The 14,335-nt window shown below is 36.1% G+C and overlaps 1 protein-coding gene across 1 annotated transcript in view; it reads right to left on the bottom strand.

The window, feature by feature from the left end:
• The window catches only part of SPO11 (SPO11 initiator of meiotic double stranded breaks), a 51,017-nt gene extending 37,715 nt beyond the window's left edge, over positions 1–13,302 (bottom strand). Inside the window, exon 1 of the mRNA XM_044659634.1 lies at positions 13,214–13,302. Within this exon, the coding sequence (XP_044515569.1) occupies positions 13,214–13,302 (89 nt within the window). The remainder of the gene's footprint in view (positions 1–13,213) is intronic.
• Between the last annotated feature and the right edge of the window lie 1,033 nt (positions 13,303–14,335).

Raw genomic sequence — 14,335 nt, 5'->3', positions numbered from 1 at the left:
TATATTGATGCTATGGTGATTGAAGAAATACAAATTCATTTGAAAGTATTATTGACTCATAGTAGTTTGAATTTAGAATCCATAATCTGATTTTGAATCTTAGCTGGCCCGCTAACTCTGTGTAATTGAGGACTTGCCATTTAATATCTCTCAATCCCAATAACCCCATCTATTAAATGGAGAGAATAATGATTGCCTATATTGGAAGGTTGTAAAGAAAATGTTTTGTAAACTTCAAAGCACTATAGATAAGAGGTATCTAGGTTGCACAGAGGATAGAGTGCCAGGCTTGGAGTTGGAAGGACCTGGATTCAAATCTGTCCTGAGGTAATTCCTAGCTTTATAGCCCTGGGTAAGTCACTTATTCCATTTGCCTGGCTCTTGCCCTTCTGCCTTAGTGCTGTTACTAAGACAGAAAGTAAGGATTGACAAAAGGCACTATAGACATGAGAACCATTATTATAAGTATTTATTTTCTTAATCAAAAGATCCTGCATAATGTGAAGATTCTTAAAAGTTTTTTTGAAAAAAAGACTGCTAAACTATTTACGAAATCATCTCCCCCTCCCCAGCCAAAAAGGTTGTAAATGCTTGTTTTGAAGCATTCAGTAAGTGTAGATCCTAGTGTTCTTGATTACTCATTTCTCACCTACTACATATGCATTCTCTCCCCTTAGTCCAGTGATGGGCAAACCACAGCCCTCAGGCCAGATGTGGCCCCCTGAAATGTTCTATCCGGCTGCTGGACATTATTCCTAATCTGATGAGTACAAGAGTAGGATACAATACAATGAAACTTCGAAAGAGTTGCCTTAGAAACAGACTGACAGATGAGCATTTCCTTTCCTTTGGCCCCCTCTTTAAAAAGTTTGCCCATCACTGCGTCTATTTATCCATTTTCTTTCCTAGCTTTCCAAAAAAGAAAGGAAAGTGATTGTGCATTTCTTTTATCTATATTATAACTCATTATACAGGGTTTCCCAAAAGTCTTAATGTAGTTTTTAGATTGAGACAAGCAGAGTCTAATACTTTAGAAAGTGGCATAATTTAATGGAAAGACATTGCATTTACAGTCTTAAGACCTTTGTTTGAGGAGCTCTTCTAAGCCTTGTGACCCAGCACAAAATTATTTATATCTCTGTCCCTCAATTTCTTTATTGTAAGCCATGATTAAACTAGATAATCTAGGAATTATGACATAGGAGAAAGACCATTGAATTTTTTAGTCAGTCAACTAGTATTTATTAAGCACTTATTATGTAACAAGTACTGGGGATAAAAAGCAAAATAAAAGAGGCAGCTAGGTGGTTCAATGGATAGAGAACCAGGTGTGGAGATGGGAAGTCCAGGATTAAAATCTGACCTCATATACTTCCTAACTGTATGACTGGGCAAGTCATTTAACCCCCATTGCCTACCCTTACTTTGGATTCTAAAACAGAAAGAAAAGATTTTTTTTTTTAAATGAAGCATACAGAGTGAAAGGAAGGCAATCTCAGAAGGAAGACCTGAGCACTATATGTGGATGTGTGTGTGTGTGTGTGTGTGTGTGTGTGTGTGTGTGTGTTGTAGGGTAGAGGAGACTGGAAAAAGCCTGTTATAGAAACTAGAATTTGAACTGGAGACTTGAAGGAAGCCAGGCATTAAGAGTTCTAAATTTGAATCCTCACTGAAATGCTTATTTGGTATGTTACCATGAACAAATACAAATCATTTTACCTTTCTGAGTCTAGTTTTTTCATCTATAAAATATGAATCATAATACTTGTATACTTGATAGGGTTGTGGCATGGGAGAAATGGCTTGTAGGTTATCAAGCACTATAGAAATGTGATTTATTATTATTTATAATAATCCTGTGATCTGCAAAAAAAAAGGATTGTAATATTTACTTGAATTATGTGTTTCAGGATTGTCCACTCTTTTTTTTTTTTTGACATTTAATTGAGTTATACAAATTGCAGAGTTGGCCATCTCTACCTTAAGAGTATAAAGAACTGATTTTGCCACAAAAATAAAAGATAGGGAAGTCATAGAAAAGTGTTGCAGAAAAAGGGGCTTTATAAATTGTAAGATACAATGGAAATGTGAGGTATTATTATTGTTGTCTCTCTAGGAAGGGCCTTACAGGTCAATTATCTTAAACTGTTTATCAGTTAGGTCCTAACAATATTTGACTAGCTGGTTATTGCTATATCTTATTAGATCTTGGCATACTTTATGGGAGTTGTGGAAATACTACAAAAACCTGACTTTGCCCAGTTTTGTTTATTAAAAAAAAAATAGAAAAAGAATCAATTGAGTACTCTGTAAACAAGATACTCTGGAGTAACATTTGACATCAAGTAACAGTTTAGTAAACAGATAGATGCTTGGAAAAAGCAGATTGGAAAATCTGTTGCTAACTTAAACAAGATGAGTAACCCGTAACAAAAACATGGACAGCTGCGAGTTTCACAAACTGGTGTAGTTACTCATGGATCTTCTCCACTGATGAGTTTTATTTTAATGGCAGGTGTGAGTGGGTGTCTGAACGATGGGTTATAGGGTAAGAAGGGTAGACAATAGGTTGGTTACATGGTATCTGTCTAGCCTAAAGAGATACTACTCTCATGTCACCTTTGTAATTATACGTCAAGCTTTGTTTACTTTCTCTTCAACCCAGGCAGAGGCATTGGAGACAAAAAAAGAGTAATGGAAAAAGAAATTTGGAGAAAAGTACAAATATCTAGTTGGAGAGTCAGTTAGATGACCATATGTTCTGGAATTTATTCTGCTATTTTAGTTTCAGTCTCTATCCAGAATCCACCCTGGATTAAACACAGAATTCCCAGAACAAGAAATCAGACATAACTTCCTTCTAATTAGGATTTTCCCTATATTTTCTGAGAATTTCTGGAGGACATTTGGGTCCTCACTCTTGCTTTGTAAACTTCAAATTTTTTAATTTATTTTTTAAATTAAAAATGTTTAAATCTCCAAAGGCATAGCAATTCAATTGGATGAACATTTCCAACTTTTTCTTTAAATAGGTTTGGCATGATAGTCCTTATTATATTCTACTGTATTTTTTTTTAATTTTGTGATTCTTCAGGAGGAGGGAATTCCTAATATAAATTTTCTTTTACATAGAGTTTTACTTTTGCCCAAACTGTTGCTTAGCCAGACCTTTTGTTTCCATGTCTGTCTCTGTCTCCTTCCATGTGGTCACGATCCTGGCAGAAACTTTTATTTTCTTGTTAGATACAGCCTTCTAAAAAGCATCCCTTTTATATTTTCCCAGCTACAATGTGTAGGATAGTGGAAAGAACATTGGACTAAGTGCAAAAAAGACCTGAAGGCTGGTCCTAGACTACTCATAACTTGCTTTTCCCTAACCTTATCATCTCCATATTAAGACTTAAAAACAATTTCAAAACTAATTAGTATGTATTTTGGAATTTCTTATATTAAATTTCCCTCCTAGCTCTGCCTATTGTAGTTAAGATTGGACAAATCACTTTATTTTCTTGAACCACATTTTTCCTCAACTATAAAATGAAGGGGTTGGATTGAATGATCACTAAGGTAATTTCCAGCTCTAATATCCTATTCTAAGCCTCAGTTAAAGAATTTCACATTTCCATAAGTTCATTATCTTCTTTTTTGTGACAATATGAACCTTATGGTTTCCTTATGGCAGAGATAATCAACCTCTACAGTTTATATAACCTAATTTTATAACAAAAGCATAAATACAAAGTGGATAAATCAAGTGGACCTTTTTGGGAGTTGTTTTAATTACACTATAATAGCAATGTTAAAGGAACTGTATAATGAGTAATCAGGATTGTTCAATTCTTTCTATGCGTCCCTCATCCCTCTACTGGTTGATTCATTACCCAAATAGGTTTGCTGGTGTAAATGCTCCTTCTTCACTCTGGGAAATAGAATCAAAGGGTTTATAGTTCTCTTTATCTTTTTGTTAACTTTAAGAACCCAGATGGAACTTCTGGCAAAACACCTCAATGTTTGAGCTATCTCTGTTTCTTTTTACTTGCTTTTTTCCAAATATATTTTGAATAAGTACACTCACTAGCAAATGTGTTATTAGTTGTTGTTCAGTTGTTTCAGGTGTGTCTGACTCTTCATGACCCCAAATGGTTTGCCATTTCCTTTTCTAGATCATTTTACAGATGAGGAATTGAGGCAAATAGGGTTAAATAACTTGCCCAGGGTTACCTAGCTAGTAAGTATCTGAGGTCAGATTTGAACTGAGGAAAATGAATCTTCCTGACTCTAGGCCTGACACTCTATCCACTGCACCACCTACCTGTCCACCTAGCAATTACTGCCAGATAATCCTATTTATAAAGACAATGTAAAGATTTAAAAATAAGGAAATGTAAACAGACTTATTTATTCATGTCCAGAGGAAAAGTTTTTAGGTTTTCATGAAACAGTTCAAGGGGAAAAAGAAGACAGAAAATTACTTCCTTCAATAAGGGTGGTGGGGTGGTCTATGGAATGAGCAATATAGTTTTGGCCCAACACACTTCCAGCCTAATGGGCCTAAGGTTTCTCACTCCCAGGATCCTGGTTCATTTCTTTTGGGCAATTGCCCTTGGTTTTTGACACATCTGGTCTCTCAACTCCATGTTTCTTTTTATAGCTTCTCCTTCTCCAGTTCCATGTAGCTTGCTACATTTTCCCTTTTATTGGCTCCATGATTCTTCCTTTATCAGGAACTGGGTTCATCTTCTGGCTTGTCTCCTAGACTCAGTGAACTATTAAAGATTACTCTAAGGTGGCCTATTATACTCTTCATCTTATTATTTTTTTCCCTTTCCAATTTGTTCAGGGGACTAAAATGTACCTCTTAAAGAGATCACTTAGCAATATTGAATTATAGTGAGTTTATTACTACATTGTGTAATGACCTGGGATTTTAAGAACCACTTCCTTACACCATAAGTATTAGTGTTCATCAAGTCAGTCAATCAACATTTATTAAGTTTGTATTGTACACCAGACACTTTTTGTTGAATTTTATTGTATGTATTAAGGGTTCGAGATGTAAAAAAGAGGCAAAAGACAGTCCTGGTCCTCAAAGAGTTCACAACCTAATAGGTTCACAAATAAATATATACAAACAAGCTATATGCATAATAAATAGGAAATAATTAACAGATGAAAGGCACATTTTAAAAAAGCAAATATTATCTCATTCTCATTCATTAGAAGGAGCCATATAATTTATTGTTGTTTAGTGGAAAGAATGCTAGATTTGGAATTGGTTGGTATGTGAGTACCAGTTCCACTATCTATTGCTTATATTACCTTGGGTGAGTCACGCCATGGCTCTTGTTCTTGGTGTCCTTATTTACAAAATGGAGAAGATGGACTAAATTATTTCCAAAAACCTTTCTGACGCCAAACCTCATGATCCTTTTATGCAAGGCTATATCATCACAACCTTAAACAGGTGATTACTTAATTCTAACACATTTGTAACTTCAAAATAAGATGGCAAATGGATACTAATATTTTGAAATAGTTTTAAATCCTAGATGTGGAGGTGGTAATCATGCTTCAGGAACAAATGAAGTTAATTTGATGCTCCTCAGTTTTCCCCCAAAAAGTTCCTATCAGTAAGTTCAAGGAAGATGGATTTCTTTGCAAATATCAGCTCTACTTTTTTCAGGAAATTGGTTTAATTTAGAAGTAGTATCAGCAACTCAGATCTTCTCAGTTAACTCATTAGCATGTTGTCCAGACAGGGTAAATTCAGTAAAGCAACTCAGAATGCTAGTAAGAAGAAGTAACCAACTCTTCAAGAGAATGAGAAATGAATATATAGTCACCTATTTCCCAGAATAAATAAGTTTTGTATCTATCACTGAGCAAGCCTATTTTAGTTTGGGTTTTTACTTAGAGTGAGGATTACTTATTTTTAAATACCTTAGCTATTCCCAGGTTCAGTACAGCTGTATTAGGGTGATAACTATTCAATTTATGGACTAAACCTCCATCTGATATGTACTATTCTATTATTATACTATACTAAGTCAAATTAATCCAATAGCAAGATAATTCAATTAAGACATGAACTAATATTAATAACAAGGTGACAAACTAATAAAATATCCTCTGCATCCATTCACAAAAGTTTCCACTCTCTTCCCTTTTTATCAGTCATCTAATTCTTCTTCAGTTCTTCAACCCCTCCCCCAACTCCACCCCAACCCAAGCACAGTGTCAAAACAATCATTTTAGAAGTCACATTTTCATGGACAGATACTTAATGTATAGTTCCCTACATGGATTCTCTTTCCTAGGACTTCTTTTAGGCAGATTGCAGAATGCCTGAAAGATTTTATAATGGCGTTCCAAACATGATCTTAGAGTTAGAGAAACCATAGTCACTATCTTCTCTCTCCCACTTCAACTCAACTTCAGGTTTTGCTTCTGCTCTTCTTACCACTAATCCCAGTGTAAACTTTGCTCTGCCTTTCTAAACCTCCTGCCTTGTGAAGCATTCCCCTTCTAGAATCATCACTTGGCAATATTTCAAACTCAAGGACAATTTAAGCAGTATGGGAATCAGAGTGTAAAGAATCTCTAATTATGTGTGATATTCTTTTGGCTCCAAGAATTATGGGAAATTCTTAAGGACATACCCTTTATACTTAAACTCATTTATCCTGTGGTGGATAGAATAAAAAAATATATATCTGCTGGTAATCACATTGCTTAGAATGGTAGTAAAATGCTCTGGCTATTGGATTTATTTGACTTTGTATGTGTTATTAGCAACAGAGTAATTTATAAAATTGGGGTTTGGTCTAAAAATTGAATAGTAATTGCCCCAATATAGCTGTGCTAAACCTGAGAACAGCTAAGACATCTTAAATAAGTAATTCTCATTTAAAACTTATCTTGACTCAAAAAAGCTTTTTTTTTAATCTTTCAATCAGGGTGAAAATATTGGTGAACCAACAAATGATCATTCTCTCTTTAGATTCTCCCAATCTGTCTACTACATGAGTTTATTTGCCAATTGCTTCCAATAGTGGACTGAGTTTAAATTCTGGACCCCTAAGCAGAAACTTTAGGAAAGATTCTCATGTCTTTCATTCCCTATAAAATAAACAAGACTTCAGGGAAAAGGACATTTTCCTACACTTTGACATGAACCATTGCTTCAGTCAGGCCTATTACTTAATCATCTCCTCTTGTATATTTCCCCTAAAACTTAAACACCAATTTCAATCTATTCTTTCTCTTCCCCACTACCTCTCCAAATTGAAATTTCAATTCTTTTGCTTTTCTTTTCTCTGTCTAAATTCCATTCATCTTTCAAGACTTTGTTCAAAAGTCCTACTTCTAGGCTTTTCAAGACTACTATAACTCTTATTATTCATATTCTTTATCTGAATATCTATAGTCCTTCATTGAAAAGGTTATAAAACCTTTCTATAGAATTGCTTTCTTATGAGCTAATTTATTACTCTCACTTTATCCTTCTTTCAAATGAGTAGGACAAAGAATTGATTTAGAAGCCTCAAAGGTCCCTTTAAAATGTAATATTCTATTATTTTGAACTGTGGACATATAATTCCTCCCTCCCCTATAAACAATGACAAACTTTCCAAGAGTTTAGAACTCAAGAAGAATCATGCCTTTTATTTATTTTGCATGCTGCTATGAACATACAATGGGATCAAACATTATATGGAGAAGTGAGCTAAGTATGATATATAATAGGAAAGGACAGGTTCTAATCTAGGCTCTGACACTAGTTAAGGATTTTTACTCATCCCTTTCAACCTTTCTGGCCTTCATTTTGCCCACGTATAAAGTGGGGATAATAATGTTTACTTATTGTCTCTAGAATTCACTTATTTTCAATCTCTCTTGGCTTTTTTCCATTCTGTCTACAAACATGCTCAGGCAGCCTGCATCTGTAAAAGACCTTCACTTGACCCTCCCATCCCCTAAAGCTATCATTTCAAACCTTTGCTCCTCTATTCAGCCAAAATCTAGTAAAAGCTATCTCCATTCATTGGCTCCACTTTCACATCTCCCACTCATTTAAGACCCTTTGAAAATTGAATTCAGACTTCACCAATCCATTGAAACTTGTCTTTCCAAGCTTACCGAGGATCTAATTGCTAAATCTGATGACCTTTTCTCAGTTTTCATCATTATTGACTTTGCAGACTTTGACTCTCCTGACCACTCCTTTTCTTTCTTCTCTTTCTTCCCTCACCTTTCTTTTTCTTGGTTCTCCTCCAAGAATGATATGTTAGACTGCATGTGCTTATTCTGGTTGCCTGAGGTTCTTAGACACAAAGTTCCTAGTACCTCCTGCCTTTCAATTTCATTTTCTGAGCATAGGTTTGAGAATAAAGTTCCTGAGGATGGACTTCTCTTGCCTACACACTTGGGAAATTGATAGAGTTCCCAAAGAAGAACAAAGCAAAGATGCCCATGTGTTTCCACGAGAATTGGGAGAAATGATTATCAGAGTGAATTTTCCCAACTATAGGGGTTACCTTATGGCTGTTCCCAATTTTGAAGGAGTTGCCAAAATAGAGAGTTCAAGCATCAGCTTCCAAGAGGGAGATTTCCTTAAATATTCATTCCCCAACAGTATTAGAGGTAGCTGGCAGTATAGTAGACAGAGCACTGGATTTGGAGTCAGGAAGAATTCAGTTTATATCCAGACTCAGTCACTTAATTACCTATATGACCTTGGGCAAGACTCTCTGTTTGCCTCAGTTTTCTGAACTGTAAAATGGAGATAACAATAAACCTACATCTCAGGGAAGTTGTGAGGATCAGATGAGATAGTATTGGCTTTAAAAAAAGTGTTTAGCACAGTGCCTGTATAAGTAGCAGGCAGTACACAATACTTTTTCCTTTTCTTTCTTGGAAAGGAAGAGATGTTTAGTACCACATCATTTCCTACCAGGCCACAATCTGGACCTCTCTATCTTATCCAATAGAAAGAATTCTTTATGCTGGAAGATCCTTTTAGCTCTGGAATTCAAACTCCTCAGAAACACTCTCAACTCTTTGTGGCCTTTCCTCTGATTGGATGGCTCCTCCCAGAACCTCTATTTAGAGGGTATCCAGGCCAACTGGTACAGTTAGGTGGTACAGTGCATGGAGTACTTGGCCTGGAGTCCAGAAAATTCATCTGAGTTCAAATTGACCTTGGACACTTACTAGCAATGTGTTCCTGGGCAATTCACATAACCCTGCTGGCCTCAGTTTCCTCATCTATCAAAGGAGCTGGAGAAGGAAAGGGCAAACCACTCCAGTACCTTTGCCAAAAAAGTCCCAAAATGGGTCATGAAGAGCTTTTAAAGGACTGAAACAACTCAACCACAACATCAGAGAACTGGCCAATAAGCTCAGTCCTTATGAGCATGCACAGAGTGTTTGTTTGACTTATTCAATCCCACTGTGGACTTATGAGAATGATCAGACATTCTATAACTGGTTCTGGCCTGTAAACCACGTGATGTAGAACCTTTTTCATTGCCTAGGTAGCTGCAGCTAGAGTGTTTTCAAAGAGTATTAATCATTTGAAGCCTGTCCATTAGAGTGCCTCTTTCCTGCCTGGTTTAGTGAAAGAGACACTGTTATAAAAGAAGAGGTAATGGGACTGTAAAATTGAAAATTTACTTTAATTCTATTTTGCTAAGACTTAATCAAGCTAGATTTAATATTCCCTTTCCATGGTTTCTTTCCCTTGTAAACTTCACCTACCACCCACATCCTGAAGAAACTTGCCTAAAGGTCAAGCTTTTGTCTTTTAATTACCTCCACCTTTGTGACCCCTCCCATCATCTACTTCCCAGAGAAACTTCAATAGCCTAAAAGGTCAAACAAATCTCACCAATTGAAACTATTGTAGCAACTCCCTTGCCTGAATCTTTGTCTCCTCTTTTGGCTGTGGTGAAGGGGATTTTATTTGGGCAGCTAGGTGGCAGAGTGGATAGAATGCCAGGCCTGGAGTCAGGGAGACTCTCTTCTTGAGTTCAAATTTAGACTCAGACTCTTATTATTTGTATGATTCTAAGTGACTGATCACTTAACCCTGTTGGCTTCAGTTTCCTCATCTGTCAAGTGAAGTGGAGAAGGAAATGGCAAAACACTCCAGTATCTTTGCCAAGAAAACCCCTAATGGGGTCTTGGAGAGTTAGATACCACTGAATAACTTCTATATCTATCTTTCTGTCTGTCTATACGTTTCAGAAAGAGGAGGTCCCAATGATGTAATCTCAATTCTGATTGTCATTGATAGCCAAACACAAGAAGACACATGGGATTTTATGCTATCATCTTGCCAATTGTTCGAAAAGACCTTATTAGATCTCCCTCAAGGTCTTTGATTCTTGAGAGAGGACATTAACTCAATTTATTGGTTACTGTTAGCATAATTAATACATTGATTATGCTTAGAGCTTGTCTCAGAATTTCTATCATGACAAGTCCACTATATATGACGCTGGCAAGAGCCCACTGTTAGAAGCCCATGTTCTTCATCTCTTTGCATTTGTTCTTTCTTGTTTTAAATGAAGGAGATTGGAGATGCCTATCACCTTTAAGACCCTGGAAATTTGGATGAACAAGTCACTAGAATCCTGGAGCTAGAATCCACTTTGGGATTTTCTAGAAGCCAAACAGTGAGGGATAAGGTGACTTGCCTATCCAGCAGGAGCAGAGATGCAGATTTAGGCATTCATCAAATATACTGCATTTGGAAATGAACTTGGTGTAGGGCAAGATGTAGAAAACTACATTAAGTCTGAGCCCATTCTCCCCAGGGACCTAAAGGGCAAAGGGGAGAGAGAATGACCCCAAAGTATCAAGGGAATGAATGTTTGTACTTCTATTCTTGCTATATCTTTGAAGCAAACATACCCTTGTAAAAGCTAATGGAAGTTAATTGGTTAAATGGAACTTGAGCACTAATCACAGTAGCTAACTGGGAGGCCCTAGAAGCCTGAGGCGCTGATATTACTCTCCTTACTCTGGGAAAAAGAGGTCAAAGTGTTGCTACTTTGTATTTACTGTTGGTACAAAATGTAGTCTTCCCCTGTGAAATGTAAAATTCTTCAGAGCTGGGACTTTTTTATTTTGTCTCTGTATTCTATCACTTAGTACACTGTCCTGTCTGTAGTAGTAATAAATATATTAACTGAAAATGTAACACTAAAAAGTGTTTTAGAATGGTGACCTATTATTATTTGCTCACTTTTCAGGCATTTCCCTTTATTCTTCTGACCTGGATTTGTCTTAGGGATTTTTTTCTGCTTTGCTAAATAACATATAAAAAAAATAAAAAAAAAATCCTTGTTCAAGCAGCTTATTTAGCAGAATTAGAATATTCAAGACTAGAACAATTTTTTTTTTTTGGAATAAATAAAGCCACTAAATCAGATGCATCAAGGAAAGGAAATGGTGTAGCATTAGCATAGCTTAGGAGATGGCACCGTGGATTTAGCTAGGAAATTGGTGTTTTAGTCTTGGTCTTGTTATTTACTATTTTTGTATTGGATAAATCTCTTAATTTCTCCAAGCTTCAATTTCTTCATCTGTAATAAGCAGATGATAATAATATACCACCTATCTCATGCCCTTGCTAAAGCAATTTTAATGGTATGTCACTGTATTAACATGAGGTATTATTATTTTTATTTTTCTATTAATTACAACTGATGTTTGAACTTTGCTCTGTGGGTTTGGGATCTTAATTGTCCCCTGTAATTTTGCTTAGATTAAAACTTCCATGTAAGCAATTTATCTTGAAGGGTTGACAAATGAGATAATAAAGTGCTTTGTAAAGGCAGTCAAGTAGTGCAGTGGATTTAGTGCTAGTGCTAGGCTTGAAATCATGAAGAACTGAGTTCAAATGTTGTATTGGATGCTTATAAGCTGTATGGCCCTGAATAAATTGTTTACATCACACTTTGCTTAGTTTCCTCAATTGTAAAATGAAGATAATAATAGTACCTATTTCCCAAGGTTGTTGTGAGGATTAAATGAGATATCTCTAAAGATTTTAACACAGTATTTGGCACATAGTAGGCACTACACAAATAAAGTTATTCAATCTCTGGTTTTAATTTCTGAGGTCTGGGGCAGCCAATTATGCTTTTTGCTTTCACTTTTTAATTTGTGTGTGTGTGTGGGGGGGGGGAGAAGGGTAGGAATTTGTGGAGTCCCAAGGTGGTAGTGGCAGGAGACAGAGAGAGAAACACACACACACACACACACACACACACACACACACACACACACACAGAACACATACTCATATTAATTTATATCTGCAGTTTCAGCCATCCTCAGTAGGTCTTGGAATGTAGCCTAATAGATGTGGAACCCTAATATAATAACTAGTAGTAGTAATAAAGCTGAGATGGAAGCTATAAGATACTATTATTTGGGTATGATCAGTTTGATGATTAAATAGCAAAAAACCCCTAATACTTTGTATTCTTTATATCATGTGATTATCTCAACAATGCTATGAAGTAACATATTTTGTCATTTCCTTGCCAGAAGGAGAAACTGAGGCTCAGAAGTGTTGCCCAAAAGACATGGTCAGGTAAGTAAGTGGCCAAAGTGGAATTTACACTTAGATTTTCTGATTGCACATTGAGTTTTTTTTTCTTCTACTTCTTATTGTTCCTGTTAATGCTAATTTCATTAGCTAGTAATTCCTACGGCCAAAGTGAAAAATTCAAAAACTAAAGATTTATATCATTCATAATGCATTTGTTTGAATAAATTTTCTTGCTAAATAGCTTTTCACCTAATGTTATCTATCTAGGACAAAGGAAGGGAGAGGAATATGAGCCTTTGATGAAGTCTTTAAATTTTTTTTAAATTCTGAAAGAGCTTTGTACCTGTCCATTTTAGTTTCACCTCCTTTAGGGAATTGAATGAACATTTCCAATACAACTCTGAGCTTGGCTGAGACCATACAAGAAATAGTTTTGTTGTGTTGTTGTTGTTTATTTCTTTTAAAATTGTATCTGGGATCATTTTTGGATGATGTTTGGGCAGTTTGATTCTAAATCTTATCATGTAAATCCTTTAGGAGTTAGAATAAAACTTGAATGAAGTCACCACCCTTCTCATGGGCCCTCAAAGAATAAAAACTTATTCCATCAGTCCAGCCAAATATCATTTTAACAGGTCAGCAGCCTACAGACAGCCGAAACCAGTTCCTCGACTTGTGGCCTTGTTTCCATGTGACTCAGTAGCAGCAGCACAGAGATCTGAATATTCCTTACCCATTTTCATTTGGTTGAAAATAGCTGAGCACAAGTTTGAATATTTAGAATTATAACATCCACTCTATAAGAATAGGAATACAAGGAAATTCCCTCCTTTTCCCATGGAGTTTTCCTTTCTGAGCTTTTAAATTCTTCCTCGGTTTTATAGCCTCCCATGTGTCCAGCTATTAGTGCGTGTTAAGCATCTAAGTTTCTATCCCTTTGAACATTCCATTACAGTGTTTACAAGTTCTTACATGCATGCTCACAGATGGATGGCTTTTGTGTGTTGGGCTGTTCTGTTTTTCTATGTATTCCCTCTGTAAAATGTGGCCAGAATGAAAGATTCATGGGCTTCATTCCTAGGGTCAGAGAAACGGGCATGTGGGATGCACAAAAGCAACTACTGCTTCTGTGGTCCTTGTCCATGTATCTGGGACTTAATTTTGGCTTCTGATAGCCAAATTTAATCATAATTCATAGATTTTCAGAGCTGGAATGGACCTTGTTTAGCACCCAGTCTTTACAGAAAGCAAAATCCTTTCCATAATATACCAAACAAATGGTGATTTAACAATCCAATCCTGAATTTCAAGGAACAGAGACATGGCTTTACACTGAGTCTGATCTACTTATAGATTGTGTTAATAATATACAGACCTCCTCTGCACACACATAGACGATACAGACAAATACAGTTTACTTCACTGCCACCCTAGATCTCTTTGTTCTGGGGTCTTAAGATATGAAGCAGTTCACATAATAGCCCCAAAGATACTAGCCCAGCCCAGAAATTAGACTAATTGTGACTGTCCTGTGGTAGTTAGAGATAGAATTCTTTTATGATCAATTGGAGGAAGGGAGCTAGAGCCCTTTACAATCCTATCAAGCTAGGACAAATGTATTGAACCAGACCTCAGGTGCTTCTGAATATATCAATCATGAGAAAGCTAGACAAGGAAGAACACAGGTTTAGTAAAATTCCTTTGGTGTTCAGGGTTACACTTATGGATTCATCAGTCATTCTAACTACTTGTATGTATTCCTCCTCCCTC

This window comes from Gracilinanus agilis, chromosome 2 (assembly GCF_016433145.1).
Source record: "Gracilinanus agilis isolate LMUSP501 chromosome 2, AgileGrace, whole genome shotgun sequence".
NCBI lineage: Eukaryota > Metazoa > Chordata > Mammalia > Didelphimorphia > Didelphidae > Gracilinanus > Gracilinanus agilis.
The sequence above is the reverse complement of the archived record's forward strand: the minus strand, read 5'-3'. Positions and strand labels throughout refer to the sequence as shown.